The sequence below is a fragment of the Ochotona curzoniae genome, unplaced genomic scaffold, assembly GCF_017591425.1.
Source record: "Ochotona curzoniae isolate NIBS_2020 unplaced genomic scaffold, NIBS_Ocur_1.0 contig_1071, whole genome shotgun sequence".
Classification (NCBI taxonomy): domain Eukaryota; kingdom Metazoa; phylum Chordata; class Mammalia; order Lagomorpha; family Ochotonidae; genus Ochotona; species Ochotona curzoniae.
The window spans coordinates 17,628,321-17,647,482 of NW_024464939.1; the positions used below are offsets into that span (position 1 = coordinate 17,628,321).

The following is a 19,162-nucleotide window of genomic DNA, read 5'->3' on the forward strand; positions in this document are numbered from 1 at the left end:
TAATGGGAACACACATTTGGCACAGAATCTTGTCTCCAAGCCTAATCTCATCATGGTAAAGCTTGATCGTGTGTTTCGAGGCAGCTTGTCATGCCAGAGAGAAGAAATTTTTTGTGAAAATATTTAGACACTAAATAAGTCAACTCTAGACACCCACTTAATACATGACCCTTGTTTCCGTGGCCCATATGAGTCTGTTGATGCATCCGTTTCCATTCTCTGATGACTGACTTCAATCTTGGAATTAAACTATCTCATGGCAATGTTTGAACTGGTTTTAAAAGAGCCAGAAGAATCAGACTAGGACGTTGTTATTTAAGATCACTGAAATAGTCATTGCTCATTGACATCTGTCCTTTGTCATTGAGCTCACTAATAATGAGTGGATTCTTGTAGCAGCAGAAACAACCTAAGGCCCTCAGGGAACCAGACTATGTTCCTGTCATTCCTGAAGTGTCACTCAAATTTGGGGATGTTCTTCCAAAAGAGGTACTTTGAGTTATAATAATGTCAGTTTTTTGAGTTGACAAATAATAGAAAACTCCATTTAGATTTAAATATTATTGAAGAAAATTATATTATGGAGTCAAATGCAGCATTTGCATCAACTTCTGTCAAACCTAAGACTCTAAAAGCACTCTGTGCTTGGTGTGTTCCTGGATCAGACAGGCATACCTGTTCCTGCTCTCAGGTACAGCTCTCTGACAAGGTTTAGGAGGCTCTGGACAAGTGCATGCTGGGAGACCTGGCTACATACTGCCTTCTGTGGAAACATTCATGTCAAGGGCTTTTTAGAGGAGTATTTCCTTTTGAAGACTTTTGATCCAGAAGAACTAAGAAGAATTGAGAAATAATATTTCCATAGGATGTTCCTTGGAAATTCTTTAGTACTTATGCTGAAACAAGATTTCGGGGAGCATGTTTCTATGCAGGAGTGTCTGCGATTGCTTTGACCAGACAAGGTTTCTGATATTAAACTTCCCACAGCAGGGTTCTCAGGAGAAGGCCTAACAGACACAGAAAAGGTGGGCAGAGCAATACAACAAGTCCATGTCTGAAGTCAGTTGAATAAAACAGTTGAGATTCATCAGTAAGAGAGAAAATAAGTGCTTTAAGAGACGAAAGGAAGAAAATGGTTTTCATAGCTTACTTGCTGTTCATCTAACAGTAGCTATAACTTTGACAATGAAAATTACACATAGAAAATTCACATTCTAGATTTACAAAAACTGATCAACATTAGGCTTAGACACCAAGATCTGTACAAATAATGTAAATGTCAATAATTAATGACACACTCTCAAAGATTATGTTTCCAAACAAACATGAAAGCCATTTAGAAATTGTGAGCACAGTGAAAAATGAAAATGTTTGGAATTATTTTTAGCAGTAGAGCTGCTTGGATTTCAACTAAGATCAAAACTTGTTTTTTTTTTTTTTTTTTTTTTTGCTGAGATATAATGACCAGATTCTGTTAATAAAGAAATGTTACTCCTTTAAAGATTTGGAATTAGATTCTAAATATTTGGACTACTTTTTCCAATGTTTTTTTTTTCTTTCGAAAATAGAATAACATTTACAGGGTTTTTTTTAAAACAATAAATTGTGCTTTACATTTGGCCCTGCATATTCTTACTTCACTAAGCTTCAAAAATACACTGTGCTGAAACAAAACCTGGACATTCTTGGGAAACCCAAGAATTCTATCATTAATCATTATATCATTTTTTTATTTGGGTAAAACAGAGAGCAAGAGAGGTCAAAGAGGATTGTCCAGGATCATGTGTCATGTAGTTACATCATGTAGAGCTTGATTCCTTGGAAGCAAAGTGGATTCCTGAGACCTGAACTCTACACAGATTTCAGTAACAGGCCAACCTCCAGCAAATGCCTTCACACTTCTTGATTTCCTCGTTTCCCCTAGAAAATTCAGGCAGTGGCTTTTAGTACTATCCGCTGCAGAGTACAACGGAAGACGTTGCAGCTGCTGCAATTGCTGAGGGTGCTGCCAGGGCTATGGCTCAGAGGCCCAGGATTCAGATCCTGCAGAAGGATGAGCTGCTGTCCATGAAGGATGGTGTCCTTCTCCCCTCCTGGCCCACAGAGAGAGCTTCAAGGGCACTCATTACCAGCTCCTTTCTTGGTATCTAAGGCTGGAACTAAGAAGGGGATGGCAATCTTGTGTCAATGGCTCTGCCTGTAGTGGGACCAAAGTCACTTTCTGGAATTCCCATTTTGGCATATCTGGACTGCAAGTTAGGAAATGTTATGTTGAGTTTAAGTGGAGAAAACAGTCACTGTTAGGGTTGGCAAGAATATCATTTTTCATTAAAAAAAGAATTTCCAAAGTAGAAGTATTACTTTTTAAAAGATGAACTGTCTGATATATCCACGTATAAACACTTTTTCACACTTAAAAATACATTTCTGTAATAAGCTGTGGCATGAAATATAATTTATTGGCAGAAATGTCAGGTTAAAATTCCAAATATCTCATGTCTGGTCATTAAATCTTGCCTATTTCTGTGATGTATAAGTAAAACCACAAGTGTCACAACTAGGCAGAAGCAAAAAAGAACAATGTACCCTAGAAATTCCATCACAGAAATAAAAAACACGCTGTACTCCTTAAAATAAATGTGCCTATCGGGGAGCTTTAGAACCCAGTGCAAAGTATGTGAGATGGTTTAAGAAAGGGTTGCAATTTTGCAACAGGAAGTCTGTATAGCTCCTCCCACAGTAGCTGTGAAGGAAACACCTCTGTTTCAGAAACTTCTTCCCATGTGTTCTTCACACGTCTACATGCGGCCCCGCTACTGACATAGGCATTTTGTAAGCTCAAAGCTCCTCACGTCTCACAATTACCAATGCGTGCGATGACATTCATCCTTCATGTGCAAATTCTAAAATTCATTGTAACAGGAAAATTCCAACTTAAAAACCTGCCTACAATTTGAAATGAAAGGATCAAAAATGTCAGACATTGCCGGGAACTAGTTCCTAATAGAGCTCTCTTTATTTGTTCACTGTTCGTGAGTCATTTGCGTTTAGTTTGTTACAAAATGCAGTCTTGACTATTTAAACAGTACTTGAACTAAACTGCTTATGCCATGCAAAAATAACATTTTATGCACTTCTTTTGGGGGGGGAGGGGGCTTCCATGTTCTAGTTCACAGGCATTAGTAACCTCGTTTTTAAAGAAACAAGTTTGTTTATTATTGCTTTTGTAACTAGTTACATGCTGGTTTCCCGGGAGGGACAGTAACCTGTGTCTTCTGGGTTGGACTGGATTTCTGGGGAGAACAAGTGGTTTTCCATATTGTACCCTTCTTGATTACTGTCTTTCTGGACTTCACCCGCAGCATGGTAAGTGTCTTGCCTACAGTTGCGACCTGTGCTCTGGGGCGAGGAAGAGCCAGCACAGCCCTCTTCACTCAGAGCTTTCTCTGCCAAGCAATTGGGGCTGGCGTCTGCCGGCTTGTCCGCTCTTGGCGTTTGGAGCTCTGAGAAATCTTCATCTTCCCCTGTGTCTATCTCGGTGAAGCTCCGCCTCTCCCTGGAAGGGAAAGCAAAGAGTTTCTGCTTGGGGAACCGAGGGGAGGGCCCTTTGGCAAGTCCCGGACAATGTGCTAGGGCCTGAGAGTCCAGGAAGGGCCTATCTGCCTGGGCGGGGCTCTCCTCCAGCAGGATGGTACTGATATGCTGCGGGGTGCTGAGTGAAAAGTCCGCTGTGGTGACTGGCAGCGGCCTGGCTGTGCTGGGCGGGGTCTGGGGGGCACTGCCTCTGCTTTCCTTAAAGTTCACTTTGAGGGACCTGGACTTGAGTGGGTTGCTGCCTTTTAGCGAGCTCTTGGGGCTATCGGTGGCAGCACTGTCAGACTGCAGTGACCCAAGGAGCCCGCATGGGGGGCCAGCAGCCTCGAGGTTTACAGTTCTGTCCACAGGGGCATAATCCAGGGTGCCGTCCCTGGCGGTGGTGGGTCCTTTTTCCCGGGTGAGTGTCAGAAACGGGGGACCCCTGGCTCTTTGGTGCTCTTCTGTCCCTGGGAAGTCAATGGGGAACTTTGTGTGCAGGTGAGATGCGGAGGGTGGCGGCACAGGCGACCTCTCGGTCTCGGTGAAGTCGGTGGCACAGCTCGTGAAGCTGTCGATGCTGGAGGTGCTCTTCATGTCCACGATGACCTCGGTCTGCGCCACGGCCAGCTGCTCCTGAGGGCAGACCACTTCTTCCATTTCTATCTCTTCCTGGAAGGCAGCCGGCCTCTCAGGCTGCTCCTGGCTGTCCGGGGCCTGGTGAGAGTGCTGCTGTGTCTTGGTGATCTCATTGTAGAGCATCTCCAGTTTCTGGGCACTCAGGTGCTGTGGGCTAGAGGAAGAGGTGTTGTTCAGTTGCTCGTGGGAGTCCTTCTGGCTCACCTCCTGGTACTTATTCTCAAAGGACTTGTTGGAGCTGGACTCTGACAGGGCCTTCCTGGCCCACTTCCACCTGCTTGGAGACAGGTGGTTATCATCGGCTGAGTCCTTGGTATTGGCTGACTCTCCGGCTTTCTCCACGGCCACATCAATCAGCTCCATGCTTCGAGCGAAGGCATCCTTTAAATTCATGGACACAATACTTCCATTCCGTTTGGCCCGCTCAAGAGCTTCTCTCCTCTTAATCGCCTTCTCCTGGCGTTTCTGCTCCTTGTAAAATTCAGAAAAATTATTCACGATGATTGGGATAGGTAGAGCAATCACCAGAACTCCGGCAATACAGCACAGACCACCCACAATTTTCCCCAATAATGTCTTTGGGTAGATGTCACCATAGCCCACGGTGGTCATGGTGATGGTGGCCCACCAAAAAGATGCAGGGATACTAGTGAACTTGGTAGCATCCTCATCCTTCTCAGCAAAAAATACAAGGCTGGAGAATATCATGATCCCCATGGCTAAAAATAGTATCAACAAGCCCAGTTCGTTGTAGCTGCGTCTCAGGGTGAAGCCCAGGGACTGCAGACCTGTCGAGTGTCTGGCAAGCTTCAAGATCCGGAGGATGCGCATGATTCGGAAGATCTGGACCACACGCCTCACGTTCTGAAACTGCAGCACGCTCTTGTTGGACTCTGTGAGGAATATGGTGACGTAGTACGGCAAGATGGCCAACAAATCGATGATGTTCAGTGGGCCTTTAAAGAACTTCCACTTATTGGGCGAGGACAGGAAGCGCAAAAGATATTCCATGGTGAACCAAGCAATGCACACAGCTTCCACGTGTGCCAGCTGACGGTTGTCACTGGGTTGCTCAAATTCATCCATTTCCTGCAGCTCTGGTAGTGTGTTGAGAGACAGAGCGATGGTGGAAAGGATGATGAACAGGATAGACACGATGGCTAAGATCTGGAAGAGAGAATAAAGTCCACATTAGCCAAGGTTCACAGTTGCTAACATGGTTGCCTGGCCGACACTGGCTCCATGATGCTTCAAACACTGTGGAATGTCCCATGCTTTCCCAAGGTCTTGAAAATTTCCCTAACAAACACAAACATAGCCACTTTTGAAGAATTCATTTCACTTGGGAGCCTAATGCTCACTTAAATTCTAGGACCAAAGCAACTTGAAAAAAGCCTCTTTCCCTCATCAATGCCTGTTTGTTCCCAGGCATGATTATGTGGATGGGGCCCTGTGCCTGGAATAATTAGGGGAATGATCTTTCTCCTCTCAGTCAATTGTAACTCTTTCCTCTTTAAAAACTCATTTATGTATTTGAAAGAGACACAGAAGGAAAAAAAGCAAGGGAGTGAAAGAAAGAGAGAGGGGGAGAGAGAATATTGGGAGTGGGGGGAGAGAAAGAGAGAGAGAGAGAATTAATAATGAATACTGAGGGTGGGGAGAGAGAGAGAATGGTTCTAGTCTCTGATTCATTTCCCAAATACATGCAATGGTTAAAAGAGGTCCAGGCTGAAACTGGAAGCTGGTATGGGTCTCTGCTGTGAGTGACAGGAACCCAAGTACTTGAGCCATAACCTGCAGCCTCCCATGGTCTAACAAAAGCAGGAAGTTGGAGTTAGGAACTGCGGTTCTCTAGCCTGTAAGTTTTCTCTGAATCTTCTAGTGTTTGTTTACTTCTGTGTACATCTTACATGCTACATAAGCTAGACAGAATCCCCGATCTAGAGAGGTTTTATTCTACAACCAAGACACAAGAACCTGCAGACCTACATGTTGAGACAGAATACACCTTCTGTGAGCACTGACAGTGGAAGTGAGGCCGTGTGACCCCAGTCTTGGGTGTGTGGACTTCTGACCAGCTTCACAGGGTAAAGAAAGAGGAAGGGCTCATTTCACACAGACAACAAAGATCCCATCAAGGAAAGCTTGATTAGCATCCGTGATGATCTCAGTGCAGGGTACATGGTTTTAGGCAGTGGAAATAGGAGCACAGTGTAGCACGTAGCAGGAAAGAAGAGCTCAGAAAGAAGTGGCAAGAGGACCAAGGAACTGGGTTCTACTGTCAGGAAGTGTGAACACGGCCGCAACTACTGCTTACAAGGTGGCTGAGGGCACATTGTTTAACTGCTCTGTGTCTCAGTTTATAAATTTGTTGAATGAGACAAAAGTCGTAGCTGCCTCACAGTGGTTGTAAAGATTACTTGGTACATAGTCACTGCTAAATAAATGAAAGGTCCCTGTGTTATAGAGGAAGCAATGACCTAGGACTTCAGTCTGGAAATAGAAAGCTGAGACTGGATATGTGGAAAGTCCATGAAACTACACTTATAAACGATACAGCTATAGCACTAGGCCAACAGAGCCATACAGCTCAGTTCGTGAAAAATCAACATGCATCTACTTTCTTCATCCACTTTCTTCTTTGTCCTAAGTTTCTCTACAACCAAGTTTCTCCTTTCCTTTCCTCCTCTCTCCTTTTTGGCTTCCTGTCGTTGTTTATTCTTCCTGTTCTTCCACCTGTCATCTCTCCTCTGAAACTGCTATTAGGAAAACCCTAGAATAAAATATTTTATAATGTGTTATAGATGGCCCTTTAACTTACAGGAGAATATTATTAATGCTTTGTATTTCCTGCTTAGTTATACATTAAATACTTTTTGCTTGAGTGTACTTCACAATTTGCTTTAAAAATACAGATTGGTGACTCAAAAGAGAAAAAAGTTCTCATCTACTCTAAGACTGTGAAGACTAACACTTGAAGCATCTGCAACAAGATTCAGAGAAATCTACTGATAGTGAATAGAGTCCGATGGTTTGTTTAAAACAAGCTGGGAATGCTTGCCTGGAATCTCTAGCTCCAGAAGCTAACATTAGGCTGGTATTACCACATCACTAAACTACTCCTGGGGAGGCTCTCGTCAGATCCCATCCGTTCAAACCCTCATACCATTAGCGAACTGGTCTCCTGTTGACTTCTAGGGGGTCTCACCATTGCCGACACATATTTTGACATTTTAAGTATTCAGAACTGCTGCCACTCTTACTGTATGTCTAATCCATACTTTAGGTTTTCACACTTGTCTCCTCTCTTTTCTTACTTTGGATACATTTCACTGATAGCTATCTCTCCACAGAAAAGGGAGAAAAGTAGAAATGCAAGCAAGTCTATTATATTATCTTCCAATATTTTCTGCAAACAACAGAGTTGAAGCTCTAAGGCAGGCCTGCAGTTTTCTCATGAACTTCATAATCATAGCTGGGCCATAGACGATCTTACTTCTGCAGACAATTTCGGGAAAAAGATAAAACATGATGTAGTATGAATCCAGTCTGTAGTCTAGGTGATTCCAACTTAACAAATATGGTGACCTTCAACACTTGAAATGTAGCATATATACAACATGATCTGCAATACATTCCTGAACAAAAAGCATTACTGAAGAAAAAGCCCAACACTGAAACCCTTAGCAACAACATGTTCGTGTCAAAGAAACCATAAGGTATTGAAGTGTGCTATTTTCTGTCTCATGTTTAAATCCAATCTGTCAAAATCCATTTGCTCTCAATTTAGAGGAATGGTTTATTTAAATATCATGTGAAGCTTGGAGTTCTCCCAGAAAGACAAGACTTTAGACAAATTATTCAATATGTACCCAAGGTGATATGTGGAGCAATAAGCCAAATGCACATTTATTGTCTTATTGCGCAGTTGTTTTAAACACAATAAATAAAATAAATGTGAAATTTTACGCTCAGCTACAGCTTTCTCTCTTAACATGGCTATTTACTTTAGCACAGAAAACACTTACAGTGTATAGATATTTCCTCATTTATCAAAATCGCACAAATTCGATTCATCCACTCAGGGTTTTTTGTTTTGTTTTATTGATTTATTTCTTGTAAAGGTAGAGAGACTGCGAGTGACAAGACAGGCAGACCCTGAGAGATTTCCCATGTGCCGTTTCTTTCCTCAAAGGCTCACAACAACTGGGCGGGGTGCAGCTGAAGCTAGGAGCCTGGAACTCAGTGCAAGCCTTCCACCTGGCTGGCAGAGACCCAGGGAGTTGATACATAACTTTCTGCCTCCCAGGAAGCACATTAGAAAGAAGCTGAAGACTTGGACCTACGTATGCAATCATCCCAAGCTGAGGCTTAGCCACTGTGCCAAATGCCCACTGCTAGAGTTAGGGTTTTAAATCATTATCCACTTCAACACTTGGCCTTTAGAGCCTGTAGAGTTCAAAGCATTTCTCTCACGTCCAGAAAATTAATTAGGTTTGTACATCCAATGATTAACTTCTCAAGTGGCCACAACGGCTTGAATTGAGCCAATCCAAAGCCAGGAGCACGGAGCCTCCTCCAGGTCTCTCACATGGCTGCAGCGTCCCAAGGCTTTGGGGAGTACTCAACTACTTTCCCAGGCCACAAGCAGGGAGCAGGATGGGAATCGGGGCCACCAGGATTAGAACCAGCGCTCCTATGAGATCCCAGCGCATGCAAGGCGAGCACTTCAGCCACTAGGCTACTGCGCCAGGCCCAGGTTTGACACTTTCAAACATCATTTCATCTGAGTCACAGTGTGTCGAATGCAGCAACTGCACTTTATTTTCTTTAGGACTGAACTTTAGTTTGCCAATACTTAGGAAAGAGTTTGATTGAGGTTGCTTCAGTTGAATTGGAGTTGTTTTGTGTCTGAAAAAATTCAGAAAGTTTTGTTGTCTGGGTTTCATGTGTATTTAATCTGCTGCATATTTACTGGCATTCAACACTGCACAAAAAACCATGAAAATGTCCGTGCGTTACATAGTAAGATCCCATCCATTCTTGTACCATAAGCAACTAGATCCTGCTATTGTCTTCAGGGAGCTCATGTTGCTGCTAAAATAACTTTAGAGATTTTAAGTTTTGGGATTGTGTGATTCCCACTTTATTTTCTCTTTCCTTTCAGCGCTCCTGCTTTATTTTTTGGTAGGATGTGGTATTTCTTCAGACTTGATCATCAATGGAAAACTACGCAAACATAAGGATATGAACTTTTAGGAGAGGATTAACTTGTTTTATTGACAAGAGAAAAAAGGTGTGTCTATGACAAACATTCTTAGAAACATGAGAGATTTTTACATTTCAGAATAGGCAGATAGAATGTTAGCATTTTGGACCCCATCAGCCAAAGGCCAAAGGCTGAGGGAAAGGGCAAGGAATTGGTAAGAATATTAGGATATTCATCCTTCCATCCATCTTTTATTTGTCGCTATTTTCGACTAGCGTATGCAGCAAACCAGAACATGTAACTTCTCTGATTGCACCAAAAGGAAAGAACCAGGTGTGGCTGTTTTCCGTCCTATCGGCTCAGATGCCTTGACTCCCCGGGTGTTCTTTAGGCATGAAGGCCTTTAGCTGACTCTTCGACTCCTTCTCTCAAATGCCTTCGAGCTCTCCCACAACAGAACGGATCCTGTGCTTGAACATTCTTATTGGGTCTGCAGTTGCAGGTATGGATCCCTTAAGAGCTGAAATTGCATGATCACACACAAAGAATGAGGATTTCCAAAAGATGCAGTTGTTTACAAAAGCATGTTGGGCCTGGAGAGCACAGGGTTCCAGGATTGTCATTTCACTTCTATGTGGCTGCAGCTGCTGAATGGAATGCCATTCACATATAAATTAGAGTCGCGGAGAGCCTGCAGGGTGCCTTTCCTCCATGAAGCAGCAGCTCAGGAGAAGTAGCCCAGTTTGGCATCTTAGCAGAGCATTTCTGGTTTTTTCATTCTCAATACAAAAACAAAATCTTTACAGAGAGAACTTCTGCTTATCTGATGACTAATGATTGTGTTCAAATATTTTCTTAGTTATCTCCTGAAATATGTCTTGTTTCACTACTCATGATATATTTCTGTATTTTGCAAGATCAAATTCTAGGAAGTGATTCATTGGGGTCGGACAAGGTTTAATATTATTCCTAGTTATACTCTGCAAAGAAAGGAGCAGCAGTGTGGCTGTGGCAGTAACTCCCACTCCCATGACTAGGCAATCCCTGCTTAGGTAATAGGAGCCCAAAAGTGAAAACACGGAGTGGCCAAGCTTGGAAGAGCAGAGACCTGGCTGCTTCTCTCAGCTCCTCCAGGGCAGGAACCATGGTGATCTGTGTACCACTTATTTTCCCTCCCAGGAAAGCACAACCTACACACTTAAATTCTTCTCTGTATTGTGTGAATGACACAGTTTGGGGTAAGGATGGAAGAATGAGTAGGGGTTCATTCTTTGAATGAGTTTTCTTTATTTTTCCCCTTTCTTTCTAAGATTCTATCTATTTCTATTGGAAAGGCAGATTCATAGAGAGAAGCAGATAGGGAAAGAAGGATCTTCTGTCTGCTGGTTAACTTGCTAGGTGGCCACAATGGCCAGAGCTGAGCCAATCCAAAGCCAGGAGCCAGGAGCTCCTTCTGGGTCTCCCACATGGGTGCAGGGTCCCAAGGCTTTGGGCTATCCCATACTGCTTTCCCAAGCCACAGTCAGGGAACTGGATGGGAAGTGGGGCAGCCAGGACAAGAACCGGCACCCCTATGGGATCGTGGCACATGCAAGGCAAGGATTCAGCCCCTAGGCTATAGTGCCAGGCACTGAATGGGTTTTCATGTAACAGCTTAGCTTTTTCAGACTATAAAAATCAGCCAACATGAGGAGATTAGACATACTCTCCTCACTTTATAGACAAAAAGATTGAGATAGTGACAGTGGCAAGGGGTGTGGGTAATACAGGAGACAAAAACATCTAAATTTGAACCCTGGTCCCAATACTTTGTTAACTTTATGACTATGGGTACTTCTGGGACTCAGTATTCCCTTATGGACTATTTTTATTTGTTTTGTTTTGTTTTTGACCTGCATAATGTTGTTTTGAGGATAAATCAAGGTAAATACAGGGTATCAGTTTATAAATAATAATGTGTTAATTACCCTACTTATTTGAGAACTTACAAAATCATATATAAATTTATGCTGAGTCCTGAGAGGAACCAACTTTTCATCTGAATATGACCACAAAGTCCAGGTGGTGAATCTTTGAATATCCTAAAAAGACATTATGGTCAGTTGCATGGCATAAAGGGTATAATCTTTGAATATCCTAAAAAGACATTATGGTCAGTTGCATGGCCCATACAGTTGCTTGATGAAAATGAATCAAGAATTTCCTAACTTAGATTGTTCTTAACATCTGCCCACTTCCTCTGACCCTCCGTCTTCCACTTGACTGAGCTGAAAGGAATATAAGAAGTTGAATGAAGTCTTCCCGTTGGTGTGCCAAGGGTTTACTTCCTGTGTGCATGGCACAAATGACAGATGCTTTTGAATTGACTTGAACTCACAGTTCTCCCTTTTCTGCCTGGCCTGCACTCAGAAAGTTCCTTGTAGGGTTATCAGATGTAAGAAGTAAAAATCAGGGGTAATTAATAACATCTGGATATGATATACAGAAAAACAACTTTCTGTTCTTTTTAAATTCAAATTTAACTAGGCATTCTGTACATGACCTGTCAATCCTACCTCTTTGGACTGTTGACCCAGAAGACACTCTGCTGCAGGAGGCCAAGTCAGATTTTTCTTACTCCTGGAATCCTGGAAGTTTGAACTGAGATGGTTAGGTACTGCTGGGATAGAATCACAATAGTAGAAGTAGTAACAGAAAGAGGGGCCACAGGCTTGTATTTTGGGAGCTTCTACCTCTGCCACCTTCTTCTTCTTTTGTAATGATTTATTTATTTATTTGAAAGTCAGAACTACAGGGGAAGTGTGAGAGAGAGGCAGAGACAGAGAAGAGAATCTTTCATTTATTGGCTCACTCCCCAGATGACCAACATGGCCAGGGCTAGGCCAGGCTAAAGCCAGGAGACAGGAGCTTCTTCTGGGTCTCCCATATGTAGGCAGAGGCCCAAGCACGTGGGGCATCCTCCACTGATTTCCCCAGACCATTAGCAGGGAATTGGATTAAGAAGTGGAGCAGCCAGGATTTGAACCAGCACCTGAATGACATGGGATGCTGGTGCTGTGGGTGGTGGTTTTATACACTATGTCACAATGCTGGACTCTTCTTTCTGCCTTTGAGTAGTACTGTCTGATAAACTGTCTCTTCTACCCTCAACCCCTTTGAGCTTAAGTTAGAGTTTTAATCAGCTCCTGCCATACACATACAGACTTACAGCATTCTTGAATAACCATTTGACAATTTCATGTGAGCCAGTTTTGTTCTAAAATAGGAATTTAGAATTATGGAAGGCAGTAACTACTGATTTTTTTTATGGAATTTAACACAGTGCTTAACGTAAGGCAAGCGCTTGCAAGCTTATTTTGAATAAATGAATGAGAGAGGAGGAGGGAGTAGAGGAGAGAAAAAAAAGAGAGATTGATTTTGAAAATGGACCCTGAAGAAGCCAACTTTTTTTTGCTCACCTAAGACTGTGTGCCATTTTCATTTACTAACCATTCTGAAAGCCAGCCTAAATAATTTCATTAGTCGTAGACTATTTTTAACAATATAAATTCATATTACAAATAGTCCATTTTGAACCAAACAGATTTACAAATTTTAAGCCCTACAGTTTTTCTTAATTTCCTTTTCTCCACTATAGTAAGACAATTGCTTCCCCACCCCGACTTTTTTTGTTGTTGTTCTAGCTACGTATTATCTTTGGGTTTCACTCTCGAAGAATGATACATTTCTTAAAGAGAAATGTTGGATTCACTGTATATCTCCTTCTTTCACTGAGTATAATTTGGAGACTGCAGCTAATCCAACTCGTTAGTGAAGTGGTAGTTTCAAGTACAGATCTGGCTAGATGCATGCCAGCACAATAAAATGTTAAGCCATTGAGAATAAAGAATGTAGGTTATCCACTAAAATATATGTCACACATATACATAAGATGCACTGCAGAAAACTTGTGGAACATGTTATTAAAGCATGAATTTATTAGGTAAGTTGCTGTGGCTCAGAGGGTTAAGTCACCACTTAGGGAGCACATACATATCTCATATCAGAGTGTGTACTTAAAAGCACAATAGCAGTCAAATGAAAATATGCCCACTTCATTCATCTATAATAAGTTTATAAATAGTCACAGGCCATTGAAGTTATAGTAGTGTGTCTATATGTATTAACTACCACAACTAAGAGGAATACAGTCTTTTTCTTTTTGAGTTTGGCATGTTTCACTTAGCATAATGATCTTCAGTTGCATCCATTTTGTTGTAAATGTCAATATTTCACTTTGTTTCATGGCTGAATATACCACATTTTCTGTATTCAATTATCAGTTGATGGAAATCTAGGTTGGTTTTATATCATAGCTATTGCAAATTTGAAACTGAAATAAATTTGGGCGTGTACATAACTTTCAAATCTGCTGACCACACCAAGATAAGTTTATTTTTAACTCCATTTTCATGAACCTTTTACATTACACACACACTCACAATCATCTATACACACATATCACTGATCTGCATAAAGCTTCACAGAAAAATAATAAAAATGACCTCTTAATTGATATGCCTGTGATAGGTTAACAAATCTCACTTCCAAATATACATAAGCAAATGTATCCTTTTGGAAAGAAAAAGCCCAAAGTCAGTATGTAGCCAGAACAAGATCAAACCAGTGGCAATTCTCACCTCAATGGGTAAAAAGCCATCAATAAGAAGTACATCACATAAAACTAGCAAAAAATGAATAATATTGAATAATTTTGAATGTATGTATAATATTGAATGTATCAAATGTACCTTTAGTAAACATATGTTTACAAGTATAGCTCATGAAATGATCATGTGCATAAAAATAAAAATAGCTAAGTGGAGACTTAGAACAAAGTAAGATAATGGAAAATTTTCTCTCTTTTTTCTAATTCTTAACAATTTTCTTTAGGTTCCTCTAAGATAGTTACTTAGTCATTTTCACTTTTTAAATAAAAAATTTTAATTTTTTTGTTTTTATTTAAAATGTAAAAATTTAAATAAAAATATTGTTATTTGAAAGACATTTGCAAAGAAAGAAGGAGAGGATCTCCCAATCACTGGTTCAGTCTCCAAGTCTGGGCCGATCCTAAGCCAGGAGCTCAAAGCTTCTCCGGGTCTCCATATATGTATATGGAAAGAGAGACAGAAAGGAAATTGGATCTGTTGGCTCACCCTCTAATGCTCACGACTCGGGCTGGGTCAGCTGGGAACAAAGAGTTTGAAATGCCATGCGTGTTTACCATGGATGTGGTAGGAACTCCAATACTTGCGCTTTCACCTGCTACCTCCATGGGGTATGCATTATCAGGAAGCTGGATCAGATGTGGAGGTGAGACTTGATCCCAGATACTCTGATATGGGCTGTGGGAATTTCAAGTGAAGGTCTAACCTATTCTGTCACAACGCCTACCCCTGTTTCCTAGTTCCTTGAAAGATATGAATATCTAGGGTAGAAAAGCCAGATTTTATACACCTAGAGTGTTTTGACTATTTGTAGCTCTTCCAATATTCTGTTAATATTCTTTCTTTTTGTTGGAAAAAATATTTTATTTGTCCTAAGAACAATTCATATGTTTAGAGGAAAAGCCTCAAAGGAAAGGAAGAGGTTCCACTGCAGAAAATGGCATAAAGGTCATAACATAGATTGCAAAGAGAGGGTGAGGAGAAAGAGTGTGAAGACCAAAACATTTTAGTTTGCTCAGAGTATTCTATGTAATTTTGTGTGGCTGGGCACATCCATAAAGAAGCCAGGAAAGGAGGAGCTTGTGAGGATTTCAGGACCTCTGTAAGTGACAGCATACATAAACACTGCACTAATGCATTCCAGAGGGCACCAATGAAGAGACTATCATATGAAAGATGCTTCCATCATTTGTGCAGGGCCCAACTTACCCAACGGAACTGACAAAGGTGTGACTGGAGGCAAAGAGAAGGGCAGAGGCTGGGTATTCCTGAGAAGTCAGGCAAAGGGCAAACTGAAACAATGATGAAGAGTTTGATGGGCTTCCTCTGCAGCACAATTTTTTTCTAAGTATGGTCACCAGACCAGGAGTATCAGACCATCAACACCAGCTTTACGTGGCAACTTGCTAGAAGGGAAATCCTAGGGTCCATTTCATTCTTACTAGATCAGAAACATGGGGGAAAGACCCAGAAATCCATAATTGATCAAGTCTTCCAGGTGATTACGGGATTTGCCAAACTTTAGGATGCTGCTGCAAGAAGCAAATGCTAATAAAGGGTTCAGGCAAAGGAAAGCCAGAAATGGTACACTGAGATTTAGATCTAGGAAAGATCTGACTACAATATATAGGGGTGATTGCAGGGCAGAGCCAAAGACAAAAAGAAGTGTTTCTACTACAATGGCCTTAGTGAAGGGGAAAGAGGAGGTAAGTGAGCAAACATTTATGAACTGAAGGGCTGGTGCTACGGTTCAACAGGCTAATTCTCAACCTGCAGCTGCCAGCACCCCATATGGGCACCAGTTTGTGTTCTGGATGCTCCACTTCCCATCCAGCTACTGGCTTATGGCCTGGGAAAGCAGTAGAGGACTACCCAAAGCCTTGGAACCCTGCGTCCATGTAGGAGTCCCGGAGGAAACTCCTGGTGCCTCGCTTTGGATCGGCTCAGCTCTATTTGATGTAGGCACGTGAGGAATGAATCAGCAGATGGAGGATCTTTCTCTCTGTCTCTACTCTCTGTAGATCTGCTTTTGCAATAAAAAAATCTTTAAAACTTGTTTTCTTTATCTGAATATCAGAGTAACAGAGAGAATAGGGAGAGAGAGAAAGAAAGTATGGTGGGGAGAGGTAGATCTATCTATCTATCTATCTATCTATCTATCTATCTATCTATCTATAATCTATGTACCTATCTATTATCTATTCATCATCTATCTATCTATAGAGAGAGAGGTTCACACCCCAAATGACCTCAATAGATGGGGTTAGGCCAGGCCAATCCCAGGAGCTCAGAACTCTATCCTGGTTTCCCACAAGTGTGGCAGGGCCTAAGCAGTTGGGTCATCTTCCACTGTTTTTGCTAGCACATTAGCAGAGAGCTGTATTGGAAGCAGAGCAACTGGGATATGGGATGCTGGTGATGCAAGTTACAGCTTACCCACCGCACCACAGTAATGATCCCATCTATTATCATCCTATACAAGTAGAAAATCCAGTAACTTTTTGATTTAAATCATCACATATTTTTGAAATATTTCCACATGCCATACTGATAAGACTTTTAGACTTTGAAATAGATATATCTTTTTCTTTTAAACAACAGGTTATTGGCACTTGGAAAAATATGAGATACACATTGTATTATTTACCAGAATTGCTTTCTTTTATGAAATTTTATCCTAAGGATCCATTCTGAAATTTTACTGGGCAAAAATACAGTGATAGTGTAAAAACTTATTTACACTCACTTTTCCCTGAAACTGTGTTTACTGGTTGAATTATTCTGAACTCACTCAAGCTGCAATTTCTGTCAGGAAGTCTTTTACATTTCCAGAGATAAAGTGCCATTAAAAACTGGCATTGTTCCTTGGACATCTTACTGGCCTCAACAGCTCCTCAATCCCTATTAACAAGGCATTGCAAGAATTTATTTCCACCATTACACCCCTAGCTAAAGACTGTAAAAACAAAAGCCATCAATGCAGTTTCCTAGTGGTGAACTTCTGCAATGAACCTCTTCTGGAAAGTACTTAGGGGGTCAACATCATTAAACCCACATTATGGAATACCCACAAACAGAAGACATGCAAGGAAATGGATCAACATTCAATGCCAAGGGAAAAGTTAGAGGGGAGCCAAGTCCAGCTGCGATGTGGAAAGCTCATCCTGATTTCTGTTTGTCTGCAATCAGGGAAGGCCCTCTGAGCAGCAGCAAGTCACAGATGCTTGTTGATACTATGACAGGTGTCCTTCACAGCCAATGCCAGGCATCACAAATGAGGGCCTTTGAGTCCTGCTTGGCTTGGCAGCAAAAAAGTGAGGGGACTCCAGTTAAACGGGCCTGAGCACTGCTGTATTTGTTGGTGACTGAGGAAGGTTTATTTGGCAGAAGGAATCTGCTTTTGATAGCTTTTGGTTGTGGACAATCATGGACTCATTCTATCATCTGCAGAGTGCTGAGTGCATCTTCACGAGTTTTCCAAGGAATTTTGGCATTCAAATTTGAGAGGCACTGGGCAAATGTAGACAACGGAAAAAAAAAATGTCATTCAAAACTGGAAGCTCTCCCACACATTTTTATTCAGTGACTCAGTTCAGTGGCCAGGGTATCTGTCCCTCAGGAGTGCAGAACTCTTTATGTCTCACATCAAGTGGGGAGCAAGAACCCACATACCTTAGGCATCACCTGATGCCTCCCAGGGTGTTGACTGGCAGGAAGCTGGATCAGAAGCAGAGGGGAGACTCAAACTTAAGCACGTACATATGGGATGTGGGCATCCCAGGTGGTGATTTAACTACTGTACTATAGTCCCAGGAAATGAGTAGCACCAGAATATTTCAAAAAGTTCATGGAAAATCAAATTGGAAGACCAATGTTTCCAAGCAAAACAAACAAAAAAACACTGCTAATATATATTCCCGTCCAAAGCAAATTGTAAAGCAGAGGAAAGGTATCAACATTTGGAACCCCAGTTAGCAGGAAAACCAGTTTAATTGTGAGAGACTCAGTTGTATTTAATGTTGGAAGCAAATAGCTGGGATTCGTTAAGTAGTTAATTAACATCTGCATTCTAAATAGCAGACCCGGACAAGCTAGAGCAGGCCCAGAATGTAAAAGTCACTTACTTATACCAGTGGGACTACTCAGCAGCAAGATAAATAAGGAAATACTATCAAATAACAGAGGAAAACAGTTAAGTAAGCACTAAAAAAAATTTCTTTGATGTTAGGAAATTTGAAAACTCAGTTTTAAAATCATTGTCTAGATTATAAAGTCAAAGTGGTGAAAAATTACTGGGCAGTCAACTTGTTAAATCAATTTTTACAGGAAGGTGCTATGTACCTCTGTCTCCACTATTCAGACTCCTGTAAAAACCTCATATGGGTAAGCAGCTCTGAGAGCCACCGATGTGCAGAACAGTTGTGTGTAGCAATCCACTAGTGAATGACAAACCACGAGCATAAACCAGCTTTTTAAAAAGCAGTGGAACAGAAGTGGAGGTTGCTCAGGATGCCTGCACTTCATATCTGAGTTCTTGTAATCATGTATCCTACCCATTTTTCTGTTGGTGCACACTCTGAGAAGCAGTAGTTGGTAACTCAAGTCCTTGCATACTTGCCATTTAGATGGAAGAACTGGATTAATTTCCAGGCTGGTCCAGCCCTGGCTGTTGGAGGCATTTAAGGAGTGAAGCAATATATGGAAAAGTCTCTCTTATCTCTTTCAAGTAAAATGAAAAAAAAATCATGAAATAAAGTAGATGAGAAAGGAATAGAAAAATATATTAGAAAGGGTTCCGTAAAGTGTTTGTTGATGTTTATGTGTGTGTGTACTGGGCCATATTTCTACCTAAAGTATATAATAGTTACTATTAAATTATTACATTTTGATGAATCATGTAGAGGCAATGTGATTCCAATGTTTCCCAAGCTAGACTGGCTAAGTCCTATCAATGTGAGAGAAGCAGGAGACCTGCCTCTCCCTACAACAGCAAAACTTATTTTTATATTACTCTCTCTTTGGCTTTCAGCAACGT

At 41.5% G+C, this 19,162-nt stretch overlaps 1 protein-coding gene across 1 annotated transcript in view; it reads right to left on the reverse strand.

Moving 5' to 3' along the window:
* Positions 1-3,234: 3,234 nt before the first annotated feature.
* Positions 3,235-19,162, reverse strand: part of KCNB2 (potassium voltage-gated channel subfamily B member 2) — a 379,889-nt gene continuing 363,961 nt past the window's right edge. Inside the window, exon 2 of the mRNA XM_040995668.1 lies at positions 3,235-5,379. Coding sequence (XP_040851602.1) covers positions 3,235-5,379 — 2,145 coding nt within the window. The remainder of the gene's footprint in view (positions 5,380-19,162) is intronic.